Consider the following 27,650-nt stretch of genomic DNA (forward strand, 5'->3'; position numbering starts at 1 on the left):
CCTGGCTTCTGTTCTGGAGGGCAAGAGTCACAGAGAGGGGGAATTCCTCAGAAACATGAAGGAAATTCCTTAGAAACAAGAAGGAAATTCCTCAAGGATAAGAAGGCCTTAACAGATGCTCTGTGGCCACAAAGTAGGAGCAAATGCCCCGCCCCACCCTTCACTGGGGCTCTGGGACTTGTGGAAATCCCTTGGGTTCTCATGACAGCACCCCACCCCCATGTCTCTTTTCCTTTGTCTGCACTGGGTGTGGAACTTCTTGCAGTGACAGGAAGGCGCTATGGATAAAGTCAGTCCTTCCCAGAAGGGGGGCTTTGGTTGGGGCCAGTACGCTCACTGTACATTCTGATGCTTAATCTCTGTTCTTATAAATTAGCTCACGTTGAAGTTTCTTATTCTGGGTCTAGGAGGAAATTGCTCTGTGCCTCACATTTGTACTTTCACTTTGTCTTTAATACGCCACTAGCTTTCTATGTATGTTCCGTGTACACATAGGCATGCTGTGATGTACTGGTTTCCAGACGGTATCACCGAGAAGCAATGGGAGCTGTGCCTGGGGAGCTCACAAGGGCTCGCTCTTGCAGCGAGCGTCGTAGAAAGTCATACCTTGTGTTTCCACTCCACGGTGCACTGTCTTGAGCAGGCCAGGCTGCTGGAGGTGGGGCGAGTGGCCGAGGCCTGTTGACCCAGGCCCCCCACGACGGCCCTGGGTCGGGCAGTGGGGTACCTCAGTGCACTGCTGCACCCCAGCACATCAGCTGGAAGCTGCTATGGAGAGGATGTTAGCAAGTCTGGGGAACTTGACATGTAGCATAGGCATCACTGCATCGAGGCAGGAAAGGAGACCGGGCGGTGTCTCAGGGCTTGTTCGTTGATCGGGGGAATTAATCATTTTACGTGGACAGTTCACCTGAAAAATAACATAGTGGAATAATTCGGCGACTCTTTGTTGTCCATATTTTCTAAAAGGATAATTTGAATTTTATTACAAATTGATTTCAGAACTCACCATGGACGTTGCTGAGTTGCCTCTGGACACGGATGGGGGGGTGATGTTTACCCAGCATCCCTTCTGGCATTAAAGTGCTCCTCCTCCAGTCCTGCTTCTGCTGCCCTTTCCCTCAGAGCCGCCCTGCCTTCCAGCTGCGAGCCTTTGTCCCCCGCCTTAAGAAGTGGTCCACCTTCTCCAGGATGAGTCTCAGCCGGCTCCAGCCCCCAGGGATGGTTCCCCTCGAATTTCTCTTCTCTGACTCACACGTGCACCCGTATCGCATCCACCCCGCCCTCGATTCCAGGCGTGTTTTGGTCTCTTTTTGGTCTAGTGCAGAGATGGTGGGTGGGTTCCTTCCTCCGCTCCCTCCCTTTCTCTTTCCTTCCGTCCTTTGTCCCACAAGTATTTCTTGAGCTCTTCCCTCGTGCAGGATGTGTAGGAGTGGGCCCTCCTCCCAGGAGTTCGGGAGAGGAGTGGGTGTGCCCTCTACCTTCCTCTCCTGGCCAGGTAGGATAGTCCAGCGACCAGGGGAGCCGTCGGGCGCGGCCAGAGCCCTGTGTCCCTGCACCCACGTCTGAGGCACCCGGTGCAGAGTGCCAGGGAGAACCTGTGTGACTTGGTGCTCTTGGCTGTGGAGGAAGGGGGGTGTGCAGGGGCCCCTGGGAGAGGCTCTTGATCAGAATCCGCTCAGAGCTGGTCAGAAGTCACAGGAGAAGCCGGCCAACTAGGGAGGGTCACGTCGAATGGCAGGCCCGGGAGGCATTGTGCAGGCGCTGAGGGCGCACAAGGGCACAGGCCTTTACAGATGCAAGAGGGGAGCCTGCCAGGAAGGTGATGGAGGAGAGGGTGGACCCCCATCCCTAGGAGTCTGGAGGGAGGGACGGTGGGTGCGGCCACGTGCTGCAGTGCCTTCCAGTAAGATGGGGGGGGGGTCCTTTGCGTGGAGCAACCAGGAGTGTGTGGTGGCCTGGGCTGTGCATTTCACAGGGGCCGTGAGACTTGGGGGGCAGAGGGCAGGCCATTCTGCAGTGGATGTGAAAATCCTTTTAAGAAGTTTCTGGAGCAAAGAGGAAGAGGGAAAGCGAAGTGGTTAGAGGGCTGTGGGGTGTCCTCCCCTGCAGAAGGTTTCCTGGACCTTGCAAACAAATCGGGTCCGCTTGCCCGTCCACCCCTCCCCCAGTCTGTTAATTTCTCCCAGACGTCGTCCACGGGACTGCCATCAGCTGTGGTCATTCCGGGCCACACGACTGGAGGTGGGGAGGGCCCTTTGCTGGGCCTGCACATGGGAATATCTGGGAGGCTTGTCTTTGATCTCGTGTCCTGTTATGATTCATGATGACGAGCTCTGACACCTTGATGGGATGTCCTGTACTTTCTCTTAAGTCCAAAGGGAATACCAAGGGTGGCATTTAGCACATTTAGTCTAAGCAGAATGTTTGGCGTTGAATGAGGCTGTTTTATCCACTGGCCATTAAAAGGCCTTATGCTGAGGCCTTACAAGCTTCTCAGAGGCCCAAGGAAATGATTCAGACCTGAGAAAAAAATATTGCACTCCAAAACACTAAAAGGAAACTGCAAAACCAGGGAATGAATGGTGAAACATCTAGAGGACGTCACAGTAGGGCATTCCCAGCTCAGCTTTTTAGAAGTTATCTTAAGTTATGTAATTTGGAATGCCAGTGTGTTAATATGCTTGGTGCAAAGGAAGAGTGAAGGTTCTGAGGGGATGACTGTTATTAAACAGGGCCTGGAAGGTTTTCCTGGCATCTGGTGTGTTTCCCTGAGCATTATTCTCCAGGTGTGTTAAGTGGTGGGCTCCCCGAGGGGGTCCGACTCATCCCTGTGTGCAGCAAAGTGCCATGTGTGTGTGTGTGTTGAATCAAAACAAACTAGAGGTTGTCATATATACACTATAGATACTATGTATAAAACAGATAACTAATGAGAACCTACTGGATAGCACAGGGAACTCTACTCAGCGCTCTACGGTGACCTACATGGAAAGGAAATCCAAAAGAGGGGATATATGTTTACGTAGAGCTGATTCACTTTGCTGTACAGCAGAAACTAACACAACATTGTAAAGCAACTTTACGCCAATAAAAATTAAAAAAAAAATAAAACTAGGGGTTGTCAGCCTCTGTATTCTTCACCCTTGACTTGATTTTCTGAAACTGTTTTCTCAAAGGACTGTGGAACACGTGCTCTTTAAACAGATGACTCATCTTCGTAAGCTTGTTTTGTGTTTTTGGACCCCTTGAGATCTGTGTGGTGGTCGGGGACTTGACGTTCTTTGTTTCAGCTCATGCTTGTGTGTGTTTCCTTCCCCAGGTAGATGCGCCCCCTGAAGATGGTGACTCCTTCCTGAGGAGCAGGTCACTTCTTACAAGACAAGGCCTTCTGCACAGTTACTGGGCTGATTCACCCCAGGGGACCGCCGGCCTTTTCTCATCAACAGCTGAAGTCCTCCACCCTGTTTCAGGTAGTTCTGGACTATTTCCCATTGTATACAAAATATTTTGGTTTTGGCGGTACATTTTTCTTTGGGACATCTCCGTGGTTTTATCTGATTTCTGAAGGGGTCTGTGAACCCATTAAGAAGCACTGCTCACCCGCTTTCTCAGGGTCACCTCCCCTTCAGCTTCAGCTGTGACCATGTGACAGTGGCTCCCAGTGCAGGGCTGAGCTGCCTGAATTCCAGATCATCCCGGGTTCCATGTCCATGTCACTGAATTTCCACCTCACAATCGAATTCTTGATTTCTGTTACATGGTCTCAGGAGACCCAGGCCGGTGGTGCAGTGAGTGACACCCCCAGGCATCTCCTCGGCTGTGTGGGTACCAGAACCTGCCCTCCTCACCTGCCCTGCCCTTGCTGGTCCCACCTGAGGGAATCAGGGCCGGTGGGTCCCAGACCCCTTCTCTGGCTTGCCTCTGAGTGGGACTCAGATATGCCCCCTTCTGTCTGTCTGTCACTGCTGGCCTCTCATGCCTGCATCCCTGCTCATCTACAGCCCTTCCCCAGACACCTCTCCCGTTTATATTCCACATGGGTGCCAAAATTTCCTTACAAAATGAAAATCTGATCGTATACCACTCTGTGGCTTAAAACCATTAAGTGATTGTTTTGCCACCTACAAATGGCAGTCCCAACTGCTCAGCAAGGCTCTTCATGTCCTGGGCACTTTCCACCTCTCCAGCTTTGCCTCTTGGCACCTCACCTTTTTTTTTTTTTTTTTTTGGCCGCACCCAGCATGGTACATGGGATCTTGGTTCCCTGACCAGGGATCGAACCTGCGTTCCCTGCAGTGGAAGCATGGAGTCTCAACCACTGGACTGCCAGGGAAGTCCCGGCGCCTCACCTTTGACTTATCCTCAGGAACATGATGAATCTCCCCCATGCTCTCCCCACCGTCAGGCTCACCTGGTCCAGAAGCCCTCCTGCAGGGCGCGTTAGGCCCTGTCTTCCCCCCTACCCGGGGCACCTCTCTCCCCATGGACAGTCAGTCCCGCATTGTGGTGTAACTCTGCAGACATGTCCACTCTCCCTGCTGGCTGGTGAGCTCCTCGAGTCCCTCGGTCATTATTCCTAGTTTTGTTCCCAGGACCAAGTGTATACACAGGCATGTAGTAGATCTTCAATATACAGTTGTTGATTTGGCAGCAAATGAATAAAGAAATGAATGGATATCTGAGAACATTTTACCAAAACTTACATCTGTCATCAGAGCATGGGGTGACTTATAATAACTAATTCAGAGTGTGACCGTTTGCCAGACAATGTTCTAAACCCTTCATGTGTGACAGCTCACTTAATCACAGCCTTCAAGGACAAATACTGTTATCATTATCCCCATTTTGTCCAAAGGGGGAACTGCAACACAGGCTGAACTTTTATCCAGTGTGCCATTGATGGGTATGTGGGATGTATTGCGTGATCACATGTGGCTGACGGCTAAATTCTGACCATCTTGAAGAGCAGGTTCTTGTTTTATATTTCACTTTATTTATTTTGAATTTTAAAAATTATTTTTGTCCCTGGCACTAGCATATGCAGCCTGGTATACAGGCTGTATATGCTGGTATACAGCAGAACACAAATGTTGTTGAGGGATTTTCTGATTTGGCCAGCTTTTCAAGGACTAGCAGGGTGAAGGCTAGTCAGGTTTGGCTTCACCCTTGGAATTTTGTATTGTTTTGGGACATACGGGGGTTTTTCATTTTTTTGTTTAGTTTGGCCTTGGATGGTACGTCTTTACCTGCTTCCTCTACACTGTCCGCAGTCATGGAACTCTTAACCCCCATCCCATGGCCTGGAGCCAGCCCCCTTGCCCTAGGATCCTGGAGACTGACAGGGATTCAGAAGGTCCCCTGCTGAGGGGAAGGGGCTTCTCTCACCCCGCTGCTTTTTCCCAGAGCAGTTCCAGGGCAGGCGAAGTAAAACCTGGACCCCTGGGGCCAGGCTCCTGCATTTTATGGACTATTAGATAGGAAGGGGTCTGAAGTCATCCAGCTCATTGCCAACTGTGCAGACGAGGAAACTGAGGCTCAGGAGGAGTTGTGTCCAAGATCGCACTGTCCTTGGACTTGCAATTATTAAACGTTGTTTTCCCACAATTAATTTGGAATTATATCTCCAGACACACTCTGTATGAATTTAGCCTGGCACCTTCCTTGTCTTCTCCCCTGCCCACTCATCGAACAAGCCAGAGCTTGTGACTAAATGAACTAACACCTGGCAGAATTCAGTTGATTTTGTGGTGTCTTTAATAGACTAATGTGAGTAATGGATTGGCCTGGAACAGGTAATTGGGAAATGTTTTAACCCTTTATTTACTTTCTTCTATCATAGAAATTTAAAACACACTTCCTCAGGGTTACAGAAATAGTTAATAAGCCAGACTGCAAGACGTCAAAGCCTCCTATCTTATTTAATAATCTGAATATAGGTTCAAGGTAAATATGATAATATTCATAATCTAGACTAATTTGGGAGAAGGCTAATTTATGTGAGTAAAATGTCAGAATTACAGGATACTTAAGGAATGTGGTCTCATGGCTCTGAGGTAGGTTTCAAGGCTTGAATCAGGTATAGGGATCACTGTCCTCATGCCGGGGGGAAACTGAGGAGAATGTGAATGGGGGTGTTTCTCATGCTTAGGTTGTCTTCTTTTTCCCTGCATTTGCAGGCACACCTTGGAGATATTGTGGGTTTGGTTCCAGATCACCACAATAAAGCTTAAATTGCAATAAAGTGAGTCACACGAAATTTTAGTTTCCCAGTGCATATAAAAGTTATGTTTACACTATACTGCAGTGTATTAAATGAGCAATAACATTATGTCCGAGAAAGCAATGTACATACCTTCACTAAAACATACTTTATTGCTAAAAAATGCTCACGGTCATTTGAGCCTTCAGCGAGTCTCCATCTTTGTGCTGGTGGAGGGTCTGGCCTGGTTGTTGGTGGCTGCTGACTGCTCAGGGTGGCGGTTGTTGAAGGTTGAGGTGGCCACGGCAATCTCAAAATAAGACAACACTGAAATTTGCCACATTGATTGACTCTTCCTTTTGCTTGGACACTTAGAGGCCATTGTAGGGTTATTAGTTGGCCTGATTTCAATATTGTTGTGTCTCAGGGACTAGGGAGGCCCAAGGAGAGAGTTGGGGGAACAGCCAGATGGTGGAGCAGTCAGCACACACACAATATTTATCAATTAAGTTCGCTGTCTCATATGGATGTGGTTCGTGGTGCCCCCAAAACAAATTACAGCCGTCACATCAAAGATCCCTCATCACAGATGAACGTAAACATAATAGTAACAAAAAAGTTTGAAATATTTTGAGAATTACCAAAATGTGACACAGAGACATGAAGCGAGTGGGCGCTGTTGGAAAAATGGTGCCGATAGACCTGCTCGATGCAGGGGTGCCACAAGTCTTCCATTTGTTAAAAAACACAGTATTTGCAAAGCGCAGAAAGCGAAGTGCGATAAAACGAGGTATGCCTGTATTTAAAAAGCACATTGTCACTTTTTTTATACCTTTTAATACCACTTCTTAAGTAGAACATTTTCCAGCTAATATTCAAATGATTGCATGTTATTAGAATCTGGGTTTGTGATGTCTTAGTTAAAATATTTTGTGTTTGCAATTAACTTACGGCTACAGAAAAGAATACAGGCAAATTTCATCTTCTGTAAAATGAAAAGGACAGCTTTTTTTTTGAAGCATGAAATTATGCGGTCTGCCCTGGACATTGCCCCTGAGGTCGGGTCGAGGGGATAGCTATTTCTTTAGTTCATTTTTTCACTCATTCTGTGAGCACTTATCAAGGGCTTCTGAGTCCCCAGCACAGTGCTGGAAGCTGTGGGTGCAGTGATAGGCGGGTCATGGTTCCTGCCCCCATGAGGCTCCCTCTCCTGAGGTAACTGCAGTGAAAAGTGTGAAGGCATTAACACAGGTTGCTGCAGGGGCCCAGAGAAAGACAGTCTGGCCAGGCAAAGGTTCTGGGGGCTCCCTGGAGCTGGTGGGAGGGGGGTGACCCCAGCTGAGACCTGATGGGTGGGGAGGTACCTTCACCACCAGGTTAAGGGTGGAGGGAATAGCAAAGGTAAGGGCTCTGAGGTTGGAGAACTGGGCAAGGTGAAGGCTGACGTATGGACTGGGCAGGGGGAGAGGAAGGCGGAGGGTTGAGTCTGGAGGAAGCAGTCAGAGCCTCAACACAGAGGACCTGTGTGCTTTGCTGAGGGGTGTGGACTGTTCGGGGTGCACTGGGGAGCCGGTGAAGGCGCTTTGAACCGATCACTTGGTAACTATGAGTTTGTAAGATCCCTGGATTGAATAGAAGCCGTAAGTCCATAGGCAGAGAGACTGATAAGGAGCTAGTTGGCATAATTAATCCAGGAAGGAGCCGGTGACTGTTGAGCTCAAGAGGCATCAGCAATGCGTAGGAGTGAACCGGGCTGGTGTGGTGACCTCCGGAGCCGGACTGTTTAGGGCTGGTGAGAACAGCTCTGGGGATGGCGGGTCACTGAGCCCGGGTCTCTCGTTGGGTGGGTGGGAGTGTGGCAGTGCTGCCCCTGTCACTAAGGTGGGGAGCATGGCTGGTGGGGAGAATGAATTTGGTTTGAGGCCTATGGAATATTAGGAATTCATAGGTTGTTGAATAGACTTGTGCATAAGTTCACTGGAAGCACGAGATTGGAATTTATTGCATGTAGTTGTAAGGTCTCCCTTCAGGAGCATGGAACAGGAACGTTCAAATCGGTAAAGGGGGCCGTACTGAGCATTAACTTAATTTGGGCTTGAGAAGTTTAGAAAGGTAGGCAAAATGGAGTGATTTTTTCCTTTTTCAATTGATATTATTTTAGGGATGTTTTATGGATAAAGCCATGGGTGTGCTTTCCTTCCAGCATCAGTCAAATGCCTGATCTGATTACGCCCCCTGCCAAGTATATGGATAGAGTGTTAGGAAATCGAAATGCTAGGTTACCAGGACCTCAGTTTAATATGGAGCCCTATGGCTGCTCAATACCTGTTGTATCTGCTGCTATGTTAGTGTGGCTTCTAAACCACTCAGAGGAGCTGTGGAGGTTTTGTCTATATTTTTGTTTTTCTTTGTGATAAGATTAATACATGCTTATTCTAGAAATTTTAGATAAAAAGCCCCAGCAAGCCCCAGAGAAGGGCCAAACCAACCAACCACAAGAAGCAACCCAATTTTGATATACTGTTATTATTTCTTTTAGCCTTTCTGGTGCATTTCTATGCAGCTATACCATTTCATACAAATGGTTTAGTGTCTTACCTTATAAAGTGAAGGTGTGAGCTTTAGCAGGATCTGGAAGTATGGGGAGACTTTGCAAGTGAGTCCTGGCAGTGGGTACATTCCAGGTGGGGAACATATCCATGTAAGTAGAGGCACGATGGCTTAGGGTCTAGTGGGTAGTCTATTTTGGGTGTAGCATAGATTAGATTTGGGGGAAATTTAAATGGAAATGAACGTTGGAACAGTTGATGGAAGTTTTGTTAATCTTAAGTTGTGTGAGTTTGTCCCCAGTTCTGTTAAAAATCTTCATTCCCCTTTTCCCCAGTTTGCATCCAGAAGCATGATCACATAAATGATGTAGGAAGACTAACCCATCAGTGTGACTTGCGGGTAAGGGTGGGACCGGGGTGGGGAGTCTGTGTATGTAGTTTTAGAGATGTTTTTGGGAATAGTAACATTTAAAATTTTTCTTTCATTCCTCTGTTTCTCCAGGAGAATATGAAAGTATTATTCAGGCTTGTTTGTTTCATAGCTCTACTGACTTCTTCTCTGGAGGCTGGTGAGTTAAGCATTTCCTTGTGTTCCTGTCTGCTAAGAAAATCTGTGATTTAGAATACATGAAGCACCTTGGTTAACAGAGTCATTTTTCTTACGTGTGTTTGTGGATGCCCAAGTCACAGAACTGTATTGCTGGATGTCCTTTCAAGGTCTTTACTTTTCATTCTCTCATTTATACATTGGGAAACTGAAGCCCAGTGAGGTTAAGAGCCCAAGGTCATGCAGGTAGTTTCAGAGCAAAAGCTATAATCCACGTCACCAGTGTCTAGTCCAGGCCTCTTCCCACTTTGTTGCTGCTTGAAGAGTGTAATATGGGAAATCCTGGCTTTCATTCAGAAGAGGTGTTAAATGCAGTCTTTATGAACCACGGCTGGCAGTTCTTTGTTTTCTCCACTTATTCATTCTTTCTCTTCCCCTCTCCCTCTCTTGCTGCAAATGCGTTTAGCTCCTGCCGTGCACCAGGCACTAGCTGCTGGGGCTACAGTGGTGAATAATCCAGACAGAAATATCTGCCTGGGGTTTACATTCCAGTAGGGGAGAGAAACAATACATTACATAAGTAAATATATATTATGTCATATGGTGATAAGTGTGGAGAGGTAAAGAAGCAGAAAAGTAAAGTATACACTTTGGGGATTGGGGTGGTCAGAAGGTTAAATTTTTTGATAGTGTGGCCAGAAAAGGCCTCACTGAGAAGTTGACTTTTGAGTTGAACCTGAAGGAGCGGGAGGAGGGAGCTATATAGAGATCAGGTTGGGGGTGGGGGAATATTCTAGGCAGCATGTGCCAAGGCCCTGAAGCCAGGAGTACTGGCGTGTTCCAGGGGCTGAAATCTGCCGTGGCTGGAGCAGAGGGAATGGTGAGGGATGTGGTACAGGGTGAGGTCATTCAGGTAATGGGGGGCGGTGGAGGTTTGACTGTGTAGAGAGCCTTGTAGACCTTTCTAAGGATCTTGGCTTGTACTCTGAGGTGGGAAGACTGTGTAGGTTCCCTGTTTAAAACCACAGAGGTGATCTAACTTTCCTTCCTTTTTTTTTTGGCCACGCTGTGCGGCTTGTGGGATCTTAGTTCCCCGACCAGGGATCGAACCTGGGCCCTCAGCAGTGAAAGTGCGCAGTCCTAACCACTGGACCGCCAGGGAATTTCCATATTTTAAAGGCTCATTCTGGTTCTTATATTGTGAACAGATCCTAGGGAGGCAAAGGGAGAAACAGAGAGGCCAGTTAGGAGGCCATTACGGCAATCCAGGCAAGCTATGATGGTAACTTATTCAAGGGTGACAAGGAGAAGTGAGTCGTCAGAGTTTGGATATACTTTGAGGACTGAGCCAGCAGGATTTGCAGACAGACTGGATGTGAGTGTGAGAAACAGAGAAGAATCAAGGATGACTAAGGGTTTCAGCCCAAGCACATGCAAAGTGGAGTTGCCGTTGACGGGAGGGGGGAAGGTCACGTGTTCAGACTGAACATGTTAAAGTTAGATGTCTAAATAGAGATGTTGACTAAGCAGTCTGGAGCCAGGGGTTGGAAGTATAAAATTGGAGACCTTGGCAAGCAGCTGCTATTAGAACCCCGAGACTAGATGAGTCTACCTGGGGAGTGAGTGTGGTTAGAAAAGAACAGAACTTCAAGGAGTGAACCCTGCAGCCCTCCAGGGGTGGGTGGTCAGGCTTCCATTCATCCGAGAACCAGTGAAAGACTGGCCTGAAATGTAGGAGGAGAACCAGACAGATGTCCTGAAAGCCGAGTGAAGAACGTGTTTCAAGGATGAGAATAACATGTGTCCAATGCAGATGTGCTAAGTAAGATGACGTCCGAGAGTTGTCGATTTGATTTGGCAACTTAAAAGTCGTAGGTGACTTTGATCAGAACAGTTTTGATGGAGTGGTGGAGCAAACCCCAGATAAATAGGAGAGAGTGTGTTGAGCTGAGACCTTAAGGTTTACTCTTTTTTTTTTTTTTTTTTGGCGGTACGCGGGCCTCTCACTGTTGTGGCCTCTCCCGTTGCGGAGCACAGGCTCCGGACGTGCAGGCTCATCAGCCATGGCTCACAGGCCCAGCCGCTCTGCGGCATGTGGGATCTTCCCGGACCAGGGCACGAACCCGTGTCCCCTGCACCCCTGCATCGGCAGGCGGACTCTCAACCACTGCGCCACCAGGGAAGCCCTTAAGGTTTACTCTTTTATCACTGTTATCGTTGCTGCTGTTACTCCTAGGAGCTAAATACTTACCAGTTCTCCATCAGTGCAGGTACCTTGCTGAGTGCCTAGCCACTTGTATTTCCATTCTGTTTTTAAATAGCTTTATTGAGGTTATAATAGACATACAATAAACCACACATGTTTAAGGTATACAATTTGATGTGTTGACATACATATCCACCCCTGAAACCATCATCACAATCAAGATAATATTGAATTGAGTATTAATTGGTTTGGAGAGAACTGGGCAGCTCCACAATATCGAGTCTTCCGATCAATGAACAAAGTATAGACGTCTTCATTTTTTTTAGATCTCTTAAAATTTATTTAAATAAATTTATTTTGTAATTTTCATTGGATCAGTCTGATGCATCTTTTGTCACATTTATCCTAAATTATTCATATCTTGATGCTATTGTAAAAGGCATTTAAAAAAATCCAGTTTCTAATTGTTCTTAGGAAATATACACACACATTCAAATTTGCATATTCATATTGTATCCTACAGCTTACCAACCCTCTAGGTCTTCGGTAGATTTCATAGCATATTCTGTATAGATAATCATGTTGTCTGCAAATAAAGACATTTTACTTTTCTCTTCAATCCGTATGCCATTTCTTTTTCTTGCCTAATGCACTAATTAGATCTTCCAATACAATGTTGAATAGAAGTGGTTAGAGTGGACATTCTTACCTTGTTTCTAATCTTGTATATGATAGCTGTAAGGTTTTTATAGCTGTCCTTTATTAGCTTTAGGAAGTTCCCTTCTATTCCTAGTTTTGTTTTGTTGTGTGTTTTTTTTTTTTTGGATGTTGTGTACATCATAATGCACTGTCCTTATTTGATACATTGTAGCATTCAATTTGCTAAGATATTTTAAAGAAATTTTGCATCTATGTTCATGATGAAGACTGTTTTGTGGTTTTCTTTTCTTGGAATGTCTTTGTTTGGTTTTGGAATTAGAATAATACTGACCTCATAGAGTGAATTGGGAAGTGTTACTGACTCTTCAATTTTCTGGAAGAGTGTGTGTAAAACTGGTGTTGGTCCTTCTATGAATATACCAGTGAAGCCATCTAGGCCTGAAATTTTTTTTGTTGTTTGGAGGTTTTTAACTACACTTTCCATTTCTTTAATACCTGTAGGGCTATTCAGGTTATCTGTTTCTTCTTCAGGAAGATTTTATAGTCTGTACTTTCAAGGAATTTGCCCATTTCATTTAAGTTGTTGAATTTATTGGCATTAGGCTGTTCATAATATTTCCTCATTACTCTTTTCAAATCATTTTAATGAGAGATGTCACCTCTCTTTTTTTCCTGATCAGTATGGCAGGAGATTTATCCATTTTATTGATTTTTCTGAAAGAACTATCTTTTGGTATCTTTGATTTTTGTCTCTATTGTTTTTGTTTTCCATTTCATTGATTTTTCTCCTAGATCTATTACTATCCTCTGCTTACTTAGGGTGTAATTTATTTTCTAATTTCTTAAATGGAATCCGAAGTCATAATTTGAGATCTTTTTTCTTACACAGACATTTAGTGCTATCAACTTTCCTCTAAGTATTGTTTCCTTTTCATGCCATACATTTTGTTATGTTGTGTTTTCTTTATCATTCAGGTCCAAAGACTTGTCTCCTAATCTCCTCCTTTATTTCTTTTTTTAAAAAAATTGATTAATTAATTTATTTTTGGCTGCGTTGGGTCTTTGTTGCTGTGCTTGGGCTTTCTCTAGTTGTGGCGAGCAGGGACTGCTCTTCACTGTGGTGCATGGGCTTCTCATTGCAGCGGCTTCTCTTGTTGCGGAGCACAGGATTTAGGCATGCGGGCTTCAGTAGTTGTGGCATGTGGGCTCAGTAGTTGTGGCTCACAGGCTCTAGAGCACAGGTTCAGTAGTTGTGGTGCGTGGGCTTAGCTGTCCTGAGGCATGTGGTATCTTCCCGGACCAGGGCTCGAACCCGTGTCCCCTGCATTGGCAGGCAGATTTTTAACTGCTGTGCTACCAGGGATGTCCCCTTTATTTCTTCTTTGATGCATGGGTGATTTTTTTTGTTTGTTTGTTGTTGTTTTTTTCAGCTTTTAAATACATGGGTGAATTACTAGATATTTTTCTGTTACTGATTTCTAATTTAATTTCATTGTCACCAGAGAACATACTTTGAATTCTTTTAAATTTGTTGACTATTGGGTTATGAGCAAGAATATGGTATATCTTGGTAAGTTCTTTTGTGTGCAGTTAAAAAGAATGTGTATTCTGCTGTTGTTGGGTAGGATTTTGTGTAAATACTGATTATGCCAAATTGGTTGATAGTGCTGTTCAAATCTTCTATATCATTACTGATTTTCTGTCTAATTGTTGTACTTGTTCTACCAATTATTATGAGGAGACTGTTGAAATCTCAGACTATAATTGTGGGTTTCTCTATTTCTTTTTGCAATTCTATCAGTTTTTGCTTCATGTATTTTGAAGCACTGTCAGTAGGTGAGTAAATGTCTAGGATTACTATGTACCTCTTGACAAATTACTCCTTTATCATAATTACATGACTCTTTTTAATCCCTGTTAATATTTTTCACTGTAAAATCTACTTTGACTGATAATAATAAACATTCAAACTTCCTTTTGAGTAGTGTTAACATGATATTTCTCTCCCCTCCCCGTTTTTACTTTTAACATATTTGTGTCTTTACACTTAAAGTGTGTTTATGTGTGAGTTCATGTGTATGTTAGCATATAGTTGGATCCTTCTTTCTTTATCCAGTCTGACTATCTCTGCCTTTCAACTGGGTTGTTTAGACCATGAAAAAAATATAATACGATTGTTAATGTGTTTGGGTTTTATTTTAGGATCTTGTTTTATTTTCACCTTGTACCATTAATTCTATGTGTTTTCTCTTTTTTGCTGCCTTTTGGATTAATTGAGAATTTTCATGATTTATTTTGTCTTCAGGGTTGGCTTATATTAATAACTTAAAAAATAACTACTCTAGTGCTTATGGTATCCATCTATGACTTACCACTGTTTACCTTCAGGTGATACTATACCAATTCACAAATAGTATAAAAAACTTAAAACAGTATATATCTGCTTCTCCCTTCCTGAACTTTGCCTTATTGTTTCCATACATTTACTTCTTTATATGTTATAAATCTCAAAATACATTATTTTTGCTTTAAATATTCTGTTGTTTTTAAAGAGATTTAAATAATAAGAAAAAATTATTTTATGATCACCCATGTAGTAAACATTTCTGGTGCTATTTATTCGTTTATGTAGATTCATTTTTCATCTGACACTATTTTCTTTCTTTCTATAGGACTTCCTTACATGTTTTGGCAGTACAGATGTATTGGTGATAATTTTTATAGCTTTTTATAAATATGAAAAAAGTCTTTATTTTGCCTCTATTTCTGAAAGGTACTTTCCCTGGATATAGAATCCTAGGTAGATGATGTTTTTTCTTTTAGTACTTATCTTTATTCTGCCCTCTTCTGGCTTGTATTGTTTCTGGCAAGAAGCTGCATCATTTTGGTCTTTGTTTGGTGTGCTTTTCTTCATGCTTCTTATGCTTGGGTTTTATTGTGATTTTGGGGTCTGTGGCTACATCATTTTCATAAGATCGTGAAAAATTTCAACTTGTATTTCTTCAAATATTTTTCCTGTTCAACCCACCTCTCCTGTTCTTCAGGGATTCTTATTACATGTATTGAAGTTGTCCTGCAGCTAACTAGAATCCTGTTTATTTCATTTTGTTATTTTTCTCTCTGTGTTTAGTTTTGAAGAGTTTCTAATGTTGTATCTTGTAGTTCACTAAGCTTTTCTTCTTGCAGTGTCAAATCTGCCATTAATCACATCCATTTTTTTTTAAAGCCAGCATTGTAGTTTTCATCTCTAGGGGTTTGATTTAGGTTTTTTAAAATAATCTCCTTCATTTCTCTACTCAACATGCTTGATCTGGCCCCTTGAACAAGTGGAACACAATGATAATAACTATTTTAATTTTTTCCATCTATTCTATTATCTGTGTCATTTATGGGTCAGTTTTGATATGACTGATTTTTTTCTCTTTATTATTGGTTTTATTATGCTGCCTCTTTGCATGCCTAGTAATCTTTGATTGGATGCTAGATATTGTAGATTTTACCATGTTGGGCATTGGATATTTTTTTATTACTAAAAATGTTCTTGAACTTTTTTCTTTTACAAGGTTGTTACTTGGAAATAGTTGATCCTTTTAGGTCTTGCTTTTAAGCTTTGTAAGTCAGGAGCAGAACAAGATTTATTCTAGGCCTAACTTGCTCCATCTACTGAGACAAAACCCTTCTGGGTTCTCTACCTGATGCCCCATGACTGATAAGATTGTCCATTCTGGCTGTTGAGAACAGCCACTATTCCCAGCATGTGTGTGCTCCGGGTATTATCCACTCTAATTCTTTTGGCAATTTTCACTCTGGCCTTGGGTAGCTTTCTTTCATGCTTCTGCTAATTGATACTCAGCTAAAAACTTGAGGGAGATTCTGTAGACCTCCAAAGCTTGCTTACTCTCTGTGTACAGCTGTAATCTCCTTGGTACTCTGCCCTCCACTCTCTTGGTTTACCTGGATTCCCTGCTCCATCTCCTCAACTCAAGAGAGAACACTGGGTTTTGCCTGCATTTCCTCCCAGCAACGTCATGGCCTAGAATTGCTCTCTACACAGTAATTTGGGAAAACCCTAGGGCTCGCCTCCTTTGTGTCCTTCATTCCCTGATGTTCGATGTCTTGAACATTGTTATTTCATATACTTTGTGCATTTTTTAGTTGTTCAGGTGGGAGGCTAAATGACGGTTATTCCATCTTTTTACTGAAGCAGCCATCTTTTCCTGCTACCTTATCCCCAATTTTTAGCTGAGTAAAGAGGGGAGCAGAGAGGTTAACTAACTTGCTCAAGGACACAAGTAGTAAGTGACATCCTGGATTTGACTAGAAATCTTTTAGACTTCCAAGGTGATTCTCTTTATCATAAGGCTACTAACACTCTCACGTATAACACAAATTAATGTATTTAATAGTTGGTGTGTTTTATATTTAGATATTACATGAAGAAACACTGAAATTTCTTATTGAAATGACTTTCCCTTTCTCCCTTCTAAAGATAAATGTGAGGAACGTGAAGAGGCGGTTATTTTAGTTTCGTCTGCACATGAAATTGATGCTCGTTCATGTCCTCTTATCCTAAGTGAACACAAAGCCCCTATAATTTGGTATAAAAATGATGGCAAGACACCTGTATCTACAGAAAGAGACTCCAGGATTCATCAGCACAAAGATAAACTTTGGTTTGTTCCTGCTGAAGTAGAGGATTCAGGATATTACTACTGTGCAGTGAGGTAAGAAAGGAATTAATATGTTACAAACATGTGTTGTATTACCTGCAATAGTTAAGGACAGAACAATCTTTTAATAAACCTATTCTGATTTATTTTAGCAATTCAACTTACTGCCTCAAAACTAAAATAGCTGCAGAGTTTGTACAGCATGAGCCTAACTTGTGTTACAATTCACAAGCCGTATTTACACAGAGACTGCTGATTCCAGGAGATGGACAACTTGTATGTCCTTATTTGGATTTTTTCAAAGATGAAAACAATGTGTTACCCCAAATACAGTGGTATAAGGTAATTTTATATTACATATGGCATTCTACTCATCTAGCAAATAAAATAGTTTTCTATCACAGACAATAGGATGAATTTGCAAAGCACTTTTTCCTTTGGCATATTATTTTGCCTTTGAGTGGTGAAATTTAATAGGATGTTTTTAAAAGGTTTTAAGACTGTACACATTTAATTTGCAGCTTAACTAAAACTATGTCATTTTTGTTTAATAAGGTAGAGTTGAGAAAAGTATAGTAGGCATAAAAGATGTTTAAAGATAAGGATGATTATAAATTTAGGGTTTTTAAGAAATAACTATTTGTTACCAAATATGCTATTTTGTGTTTTATTACAAACATTAAGTGGTCCTTGGATAGCCTAGTGGTTTCTCTAACTGTCTGAAAGGCGATTGGCCAGCACTCCATGGAATACATCATATTCTGGTATCTTTGATCTACCCGGCTTGTTGGAGCTTACATGGAGAATCATCTTGTAGAGGTTAAAAAATACAAAATAAATAATACCAGTGAAGAATGGAAGTATAGCATTACTAAGCATCTATAGTGTTAGCATTCTTTCCTCAAATGTTTTTCTCTTGCAAAGTAAGTTTGTCTTCACTTGTCTTCAAAGTGCAAGCCTCATAGGCATAAAAATGTAAATCCTGGGAATGTAATTATGACTTTGCAAAAAAATGCAATATTAAAACTTGTATGCAAGGAACCTTTCTATTCATATATGTACGAATATAAATATGAATAATTGGTTTTCAATACTTCCTTCCTCTCCCTCTGTCTAGGATTGCAAACCTCTACTTCTTGACAATATAAACTTTGTTGGAATAACAAACAAACTCATCATCACGAATGTGACTACGGCGCATAATGGGCACTATACGTGTCATGCATCCTACACACACTTGGGAAAGCAGTATCATGTCACCCGGGCTATAGAACTCATTACTCTAGGTGAGTCAGAGCTCCAGTCCTAGGATTTTAAATCCAGGAAGGCCCAGAGACCATAACTCTAATATCACCTTCACTGTCTATGGAGGGACAAAATCCAAGAGAAGCTTGATGACTTGCCAGAGGTCACCTGGCTTTAGTTTAGTTTTTGTTGTTACGTGCTACGTATGTGTTTCTCGTTCCTACTTCAGAGGCAGTGCTGATCAAACAGACAAGGATGAGCTATGTGTTCCAGCTGAACTAGGAGGCATGTTCTTTGGCCTGGCTAGAGCTGCTTCTCCAGAGGGTTCTTTGGAGAAGCACTGGAGGAACGACAGTTCTGAGATCCCTCACTTGGGCAGTCTTGAGTGTCTAGCCGTCATGGGCGTAATGGATGGATGCTAATGAACTTTGTAACAAGTTACACTCTTGCTAGATCTCTGTCACTTAACTTCTCTAAGGCTGTTTCCTCCTCTAAGAAAATTCAAGCTTCCATGCTTGTTGCAAAAGTGAGAGATCAAGTGTGCTCAGCTTGTGGTCCTGTGCCTGGGGCCAAACAGATGGGAAATGAGTAGGTGCATGGTGATTATTCTTGTTAGTTTTCCTGAGGCTGCTATTAACCACATTTCATATTAAAAACTACAACAAAATAAAACCAAGGCACTCCTACAGGTTACCTGGGGATGGGCAGAATGCTCAACCTTTCTGTAAATACCAGGGTTTCCTAAGCTTTCAGGAAGATAAGAATAGAGTTAGTTTAACCAGGACTTTGAAAGTCAAAGCAGTCTCTATCAGTAATTACTCTGGGACAACAGGCATAAACAGGGACTATCCCTGTTTATCTGGGTAAACCTGTTTATCTGTTTAATCTGGGTAAACCCAGATTATGACCACTTTTCAGAGAGATACGTTTTCTCATTTCTACAATAATTCATTTTTTTGTCAAAGGTTAAGTTTATTGCCTCAGAATCAATTCCTTCCCTACATCCTACAAGCATCAGTGACTCGTAAATTTCAGGAGTCCTTGAATCACAACCATCCTGAGTTCCTGAGCAGCCCCTCTCTGGTCATTGTATAGCTCCGATTTGTTTTTCTTGGAATACTGCAACCAGACCAGCAGACCAAATTTTAGGGAAAACAGGGCACTACAGAATTTTAAAAATAGGTCAAATGGGTTTTAAATACTTTCTGCCATCCTTTCTGATCCCTTACGTAGAAATAATATACTTAATCAGATGTGAGGTTGTATTTTGTTTTCTTCTAAAGGTGGATTTATAAATATTTATTGGGCATCTACTATGTTTCAGGCACTGTTCTAGGTATACATTAGGGAACAAAGGAGACAGTATCCTGCCCTGACGGAGCTAACATTTTTTTTTTTGACTGTGGCGGAATGAATACTGGGCATTCAAATTCATAGTTTCTCAGGCTTGGCCCCAGATCAACTCTTGAAGCCAATCTTCCTGTAAATAAAGGTCAGATTAATTTCTGGAGCTCCTTAGTATTTTTATGCTTATTTTAATAAATTATGCCAAAATGTTTGGCATTCTTCAATAACTGTGGCTTTCGCTCTTGGGTCATTGTGAAAATTACTAAATACAAGCACGTCTAGCAATAGATGGCCTTCTGGTTAATAATGCTCCATCCAGGGAAGTCCCTTTCCACAACGACTCGGTTTTCCTGATTTGCATGAAGAGGGACACTTGTCTGGAGACCCAGGGCCTGGTAATGTGTGGTTTTTTTTGCAGCACCAAACTCTGGGTTCAGAAGGGCCAACTCTGTGGGTTTTGCTGTGGTCTCTGTGTCAGCCTCCTACCTTCACCTCTGGCCTTCTGTCTCCTGCTATATATGCTTTGGCCAGTAGAGGGAATATTGGGCAGATGCCTTGTAGTATATTTTTGGTATATTTTGCCAAGTGTGGTCATCACTTGAGATTCTGGTCTATAAGAGACCTTATGGATGTTTTTCTTTCAGTGAGATCCAGGAACAAGAGACCTGAGATTGTGAGTCCAGCTAATGAGACGATAGAAGTGGTCTTGGGTAAGTGGGCTACGATCAGGATATGCTGAAATCAGTATTTTTTGAACTCGAGATTAAGGTAAACTGTACCTTTACTGCACACAACCTAAGCTGTTTAGTGGATATATCTAAAGTTAGAGGGAAAGTGGCACAGATTATGTCTTAAATGTTTCTTTGGATTTTTTGCCTTTTTTTTTTTTTTTTTTTTTTTTTTTTTTGCTGTACGCGGGCCTCTCACTGTTGTGGCCTCTCCCGTTGCGGAGCACAGGCTCCGGACGCACAGGCTCAGCGGCCATGGCTCACGGGCCCAGCCGCTCCGCGGCATATGGGATCCTCCCAGACCGGGGCACGAACCCGTATCCCCTGCATCGGCAGGCGGACTCTCAACCACTGCGCCACCAGGGAGGCCCATGGATTTCTTGCCTCTTATGTCAAACATCTAGCCATGTCTGATTGGCCCACCCTTACTTTCCTATGGACACTTATTACTCGTGAAGACATCAGCTAAAGACCAAGTTCAGGGACTTCCCTGGCAATCCAGTGGTTAAGACTTCGCCTTCTAATGCAGGGGGTGTGGGTTCGATCCCAGGTTGGGGAACTAAGATCCTACATGCCTCGCAGCCAGAAAACCAAAACAGAAAACAGAAGCAACTTCAAATAAAGACTTTAAAAGCGGTCCACATCAAAAAAATCTTAAAAAAAAAAAGAAAAACAAAGACCAATTTCAATAGGCCTAGGAATAAGAAATGTAATTTATTTGGTGCAGGATGGATTTCTTATGATCAGAGTTAAGCTTTTAGGTAGAAGAGTAGGACTACAGGCCAAAAAGACAGTTATTCTAGAAAATTATTTTTCCAAGTTAGTGATAATGTTAATTTCAAGAATAAAGATGTAACACGATAAGCATTCAGATCTAAGCTATGCAATACAGTAGCCACTAGGCATGTGTGGCTACATACATGTAAATTTAAATTAAGTAAATTTATTTAGTTTAATTAAAAATTAGTCCCTCAGTCAAGGGCTGAAGAGCGACATGTGATTAGTGACTACGTATGAGACAGCACAACTATAGAACATTTTTGCCAACGCTGAAAGTTCTGTTGGAAACCACTAGTCCAAACATAAACACAGATTTTTGTATCAGAGGATCAAAAATCAGGCTGGCATATAGAACTCTGTAATAGTAACTGCGTGAAGACAAAGAGCAGTTGTACAGAGATTAGAAGGTAAAATGTGTGACCTCTGTACTTGGCCAAGTTGTTCCTCATGGTGGAAAGTAATATAAAGACATTCATAGATGTAAACAAAGATGTGAAAATTTTAAATATTGTCCCGTAGAATCCAGAGCAGGGTTTCAACCCTTTTTTCCCCATTATTGCTCCCCTGTAGCGCCTAACAAGCCATTTTTTCCCTAATCCTCTTTACTTTCTCAGATATTTAATACCCAGATATGCACTATGGCACTTTGAAAGGCCACAAACCATCGCAATAGCTAAGCTTTTCTTGCTCTCCTTGCTAAGAAACACATTTTGCCCTGTTGAGAAAGCATGCTTGAGGAATGTATACTTCAGAGCTCTAAAGCCTAGATTTGATCTACAATCTAAAAATAAGTTTACATTAGGAAATAATAATTTTAATATATCACATTGATCAGAGGCCTGATCACTGTGGCATATGATTATCCTATAATCAGGCATTTATTTGATAAGATTTCATATTAATTACCAATAAAATGACTTAGAAAAATAGGAATTGAGGGATACTTTCTGCACTTACTAACATCAGTTCAAACCAATCGTCACCAACATTTTTAATGGTGAAACACTATATAGTGTTAAACCTTCTACAGGTCTAGGCCTCTCATTGAAGTCAAGAGCGAGACAAAGATGCCCATATAACCAGTTTACCTAACATGTTCCAGAAGTGCCCACTAATACAAAGATAAAAGAACCAAGGCATGCTGACTGTAGGGGAGAAAAGAACTGTATTATTTTCAGATCATATAATTATGTACCTACAAATATTATTGTATTGGCCAGATATAAAATTAATATTCTAAAATATTAGACTTATTTAGCAGAAACCAAGAAAACAATGGGAAAAGAGATCCTATTTGCAACAGTAAATGCTATAGAGATGTCTATAAGATAGCTTAGCAAAACCTTTAAAAATTATATTGGATTTATAAGGAAGAAAAAACCGACCAAACAAAAACTCCACAAACTCTAACCTATAAATCTCAAAAAACTGGGAGATTTAAAGCATACATTCTTAAAGGGATGGGGAGATGTTGTCTGCAGTGGGGAGAAAATTGGTTCTTAGGAGGTGAAAAAATCTAAATCAATAGATATAGTGTATATCTGTGGTATTAAAAATTCATGGAGAGTTAGGCAACTGGGATAAAAAAATTCAAAAAAGCTCCAAAGGGGGCAATAATAAAAACAATCTCGAGAAACACAAATTTAAGAAAAACTGTAATAAGGATGTGTATTTTTCCTATATGAAAAACTGGAACTTGTAAAGATATGGGCTCTCAACAGTAAGTTACAGATTTAATGGAATTCCAATAAAAATATGAATGGGCTTAAAAATTGGCAAGTGATACTGAAATTCACCTGGGAGAATAAAATGCTGAGATTACTAAGATAATACTGGGAAGAAAAGCGAAATGATATGAATATTTACCCTAAAACTACAATAATTAAGAGTGTGGTACTCCTGGTGCCAGTATACACATTCAGATCAACCTAGAAAGTCCCAAATAAATAATTATTTTATAATTCTTACATAACAGATTAGTGAGGAAGAGATTTATTATTCAATAAGAGATTCTGGAATTATCAGTCAACTATGTGGATAAGAACATTAAGTTAAAGCTTTCTCTCATACCATACCCAAGTTATATTCTAGACAGATTAAAGAACTAAAACAGTCAAAACAATACAACAATGCAAACATCATACATACCTGAAAGAAAAAAGTACATGGAATATTTTCCTGATTTGATGGTAGAGAGAGCTTTTCAACAACAAAAAAAATAGTGAAGACATAGTATAAAACAATTGTAAATTTGGCCAAATAATAAAAATATATACACTAAAGAATTTCAATAAACAATAACAAAATGAAAACAAGCTCTGAAAGATATTTGAGGTAGTTTTCATGTATGATAAAGAGTTACCATCCTTGATAAATAAAGAGCTTCCATGCATCATATGGTTAATAATATGAGAATGCAGTTTAGTAATGGCCATTAGGAATAACAAGCAATTCTTTTTTTTTAAATTTATTTGTTCTACTTATTTATTTTTGGCTGTGTTGGGTCTTCGTTGCTTCGCCTGGGCTTTTCTCTAGTTGCAGAGAGCAGGGGCTACTCTTCCTTGCAGTGCACAGGCTTCTCACTGCGGTGGCTTCTCTTGTTATGGAGCACCGGCTCCAGTAGTTGTGGCTCGTGGGCTCTAGGGCGCAGGCTCAGTAGTTGTGGCTCATGGGCTTAGTTGCTCCGCGGCCTGTGGGATCTTCCCGGACCAGGGTTCGAACCCACGTCCCCTGCATTGTCAGGCGGATTCTTAACTACTGCGACACCAGGGAAGCCCATAAAAAGCAATTCTTAAAAGAAAGGCAAATGAATACTAAGCTTATGAAAAACATGTTAATTCCCCATGAGCTCAAGAAATGCAGATGAAAATTTAAATGGAATTTTTTTCTTCTCTCAGTTGGCAATGACTAACCAAAAACACTTGGTATCTGGGGCTTTTGGGGATAAATGACTCTTGCATACACTGCTGGACATACACTGCTGGACAGAGTGCAGACTGATACAGTCTCCCTTGGGACAGGGCGTTTGGCTTTTAAAAATATGTATCTCTTAACTCAATTCTTCCAGATTTTTATTCAGAGTAATACTTCAGGATATGTACAATGTTGATGTACAGGAACATTCATTGGAATGTTAATCATAATGAAAATTAGAAACAAATTATGTTTAGCAATAGGAAAGGAATTCATCATAATATGTCTGTATGATGGAATACTAAACTGCCATGAAATAGCCTATTTTGGAAGGCTAATCACGTGAGCCAAAATTCTCAATGTACAATAATTACAAATAGTAGACACTGACACCCCATTTTAAAAATTGCATACGTACACAGAAAGGTAAGGAATGACATATGTAAAGTTACGAATAGTGCTTATCTCTCGGTGGTAGATATAAGGGCAATTTCTTCTTTTTGCTTTCCTGTAATTTAAAATTTTTGTTCAACAGTCATTTATTAATCTAGATAGATCAGGTAAAAGTCCATTAATGTTATGATTAAAAATACATTCCTTTGCAGGATCCTGGCTCCAACTGATCTGCAATGTTACCGGCCAGTTGAGTAACTTTGTCTACTGGAGGTGGAATGGGTCAGCAATTAAGGAATATGAGCCTCTGATGATGGAAGAGTTTACACAGTAAGTATGCTAAGAGCCAGACATACCATAGAGACATTTTGGTATTAAATTCCATGTCATACGTTATATAACCATTATGATTGAATCTAGTGGCAGTGATCAAGTTGGTCATTGATTGGTCCTTAACCCTTTGCTGCCCATATTGAGTTTTGCTAACCTCAGCAGGATTCATAAGATCTTGTCCAATGAAGGTGACAATACATGTCATTATGGTACAAATTCCAGACCACTTGGAAGGCCTTCTCGTAAATTCAGTTAAAAATGTTGCAGCATTCCCATGAAGCAATTGTCCTGAATTATCCTTCATGTCATTCCATTTTTAAAGTAGTTTAGAAAAGACTCATTATTTGTGGCCAAGAATCAGGCACTCCCCTGCTCAGGTCTCTGATGGCGCCCTATTACTTCTTAGCATCACCTGCAAACCCTTTCCCATCTGTCCCAGTCTACTCTTGTTTCATATATTCTTTGTGCCCCATGGAGACCAGAATGCCTATGTCCCCATTTTCCTCCCTGGAAGCTGGTAATTTTATTTCTCTGTGCTACTGAGTCTTTTACTAACAGTGGTCTTAGGGCTATGAAATATCAGATCAGTCTTGCTAAAAGCCTGATTCTTATACCTGTGCTTAGGGCTGGTGATTATTTCTGCTGTAATGATAAACCAGGGATGCTTATCGTATCTATAATTGATGCTATTTATACAATTTTACTACTCTTTTGAACAGCATTCAGAATCCTTTAAACAAAAGAAGGAGTACAGTCATCGCACGGCTTAATATTACAGCAGTGGAAAGTAAATTTTTTCTACATCCATTTGTCTGTTTAGCCAAGAATACAGAAGGAAGGAGTACAGCATATATCCAATTAATACATCCAGGTAAACAACACAGCTGTTTATTTGAAATGCAATTTTGTTTTCCTGTAGTAAGATTTCATGACCTTGAGGTTTACAATGCTATTTCCTCTGCCCAGAATGCTCTTAGATTCCTCTTAACCTGGGGACTGCCATTTCTTTTTTACTTCCCAGCTGAACTATACTTCTTCTAGGAAGTTTTTCTGTCCTGCTGCCTACTCTTAACCCGTCTCTCTGCCCAAACAGATGAGGTATTAGGGCCTCTGCTATGCATATCCATATCTATATTAGTTTTCTTTACTTGAATATAAAGTCTGAAAAAAACAATAAATTGTGTGATGTTGCAGATAGTTACTAATCATTTCTATTTCCAGAGCTAATAGCAACTTAAGTCTGGTCATCTAGATAGATCAGGTAAAAGTCCATTAATGTTATGATTAAAAATATTTTTAGGTAAACAACTACATGATGAATGCACAGGGGAAGCCTAAATATCCACTTTCCAGACAGGATGTTAGAAGTTACTGGTTTTCATGAATTCTGTAATCAAACACAATATTGGCAGTATTTGTGTTCCTGCTCACTGATTCATTTTTCTGCCTCATTTATTCTGCCATTGATCCCTTCTAGTGTATTTTTCATTTTCATTTAAGTTATGGTATTCAACTCTGGTTGCCTCTATATTTTCTAACTTTGTGTTAAAAACTTCTTTTTGCTCTGTGCATCCATTCTTTTCCCAAGTTCTTGGATCATCTTTATGATCATTATATTGAACTCTTTCTTGGGTAGATTGCCTATCTCCACTTAATTTAGTTGTTTTTCTGGGGTTTTATCTTGTTCCTTCGTCTGGAATGTATTCCTTTGCTGTCTCGTTTTGTTAACTTTCTATTTGTATTTTTATGTATATGGAAGATTAGTTATGTTTCTTGGTCTTGGAGAAGTGGCCCTCTGTAGGGGATGTCCTATGTGTCAGTACACTCCCCTCTTGCTACTACCCAATGGCCTGGGACCAGCTCGTCCCAGGGTAGCTTCTGACCTGTTTGTGTACTCAGTTCCACAGGCTGTGGGATGATAGTTTTCTTGATTCTGGTGGGTGAGGCTGGTTTAGGGGCTCATGAAGGCTTCCTGGTAGGAGGGGCCAGTGCCTGACCACTGGTGGGTGCCGCTGGGGCTTGGCCCTCTGTGGGGCAGGGCCGTGTCAAGGGGAACATCTAGAGCTGGCTGTGGGCTCAGGTAGTCTTTAGGCAGCTGTCTGCTGATGGGTGGGGCTGTGTTCCTGCCCTGGGTGGTCGTTTGGCCTGATGCAGCCCAGCACTGGAGCCTACAGGCTGTTGCAGGAGGCCAGGTCTTGATGCCAAAGACCCAAGCAAGATATCTGCCTCTATCAAGAATTCACGCAGATGAACACTCCCAGATATGTCTGCCACCAGCTTTTATGATCCCAGAGGGAGCCACAGCTGCCACCTGCCCAGCAGACCCTCCAAACCAGCAGGTAATGACTCCTATGGAGTCACTGCTTTTGCCCTGGGTTTTGGTGTGCACAAGACCTTGTGTGCCCTCCAAGAGTGGAATCTCTTTCCCCCAGTCCTGTGGAGCTCCTGCAGTGGAGCCTCATGGGCCTTCAAAGCCAAATGCTCTGGAGGCTCTTCCTCCTGATGCCAGACTCCTAGGTCAGGGAGCCTGATGTGGGGCTCAGAGCTCTCATGCCTGTGGGAGAACTTCTGCAATATAATTATTCTCCAGTTTGTGGGTTGCCCACCCGGGTGGTATGGGATTTGATTATACTGCGAGTGTGCCCCTCATACCATCTCATCGTGATTTCTTCTTTAATTCCTTGGATGTAGAATGTCATTTTTGGTAGGTTCTACTCTTTTATCGATGGTGGTTCAGCAGTTGTGATTTTGGTGTGCTCGTGAGAGAACTCAAGGTCCTTCTACTCTGCCATCTTGTGTTTCTTATTCTTAAAAGGCTTCAGTGATTCCTCATGGCCTACTGGATATTTCAAGCCTCTTACAGACTCTTTCAAGTGTTATTCAGCTTTCTCTCCCTCCTCATTTCACTGATACTCTGCAGCATTTGCCAGCTCTCCTTAAAATTCTACTCTCTGCTTCTTGTACTTTCTCTTGCTTCATTGTACCCTTATTTCCTTTGCTGTCTCCTTTTCTTTTTCATTGCACTAAAATTATTCTCCTCAAAATTTCACCATTAGAGTTCCTTATTTGCTCCATTA

The 27,650-nt window shown here is 41.8% G+C and overlaps 1 protein-coding gene across 10 annotated transcripts in view; it reads left to right on the forward strand.

Moving 5' to 3' along the window:
* The window catches only part of IL1R1 (interleukin 1 receptor type 1), a 100,534-nt gene that overhangs the window by 62,690 nt on the left and 10,194 nt on the right, over nucleotides 1-27,650 (forward strand). For 6 of the 10 annotated variants that reach the window (XM_082642205.1, XM_082642203.1, XM_082642197.1 and 3 more), the window contains 9 exons: nucleotides 3,323-3,473; nucleotides 9,087-9,151; nucleotides 9,254-9,320; nucleotides 16,654-16,888; nucleotides 16,987-17,176; nucleotides 17,952-18,120; nucleotides 20,071-20,136; nucleotides 24,453-24,570; nucleotides 25,293-25,444. In XM_082642205.1, the coding sequence (XP_082498331.1) occupies nucleotides 9,260-9,320; nucleotides 16,654-16,888; nucleotides 16,987-17,176; nucleotides 17,952-18,120; nucleotides 20,071-20,136; nucleotides 24,453-24,570; nucleotides 25,293-25,444 (991 nt within the window). In that variant the 5' untranslated portion in view covers nucleotides 3,323-3,473; nucleotides 9,087-9,151; nucleotides 9,254-9,259. Of the gene's footprint in view, nucleotides 1-3,322; nucleotides 3,474-5,842; nucleotides 5,947-9,086; nucleotides 9,152-9,253; nucleotides 9,321-16,653; nucleotides 16,889-16,986; nucleotides 17,177-17,951; nucleotides 18,121-19,403; nucleotides 19,572-20,070; nucleotides 20,137-24,452; nucleotides 24,571-25,292; nucleotides 25,445-27,650 lie in introns of those variants that run through there. The other 4 variants (XM_082642200.1, XM_082642199.1, XM_082642201.1 and 1 more) reach the window with 3 other exon arrangements.

Source organism: Mesoplodon mirus (assembly GCF_964341445.2).
Source record: "Mesoplodon mirus genome assembly, chromosome: 14".
NCBI lineage: Eukaryota > Metazoa > Chordata > Mammalia > Artiodactyla > Ziphiidae > Mesoplodon > Mesoplodon mirus.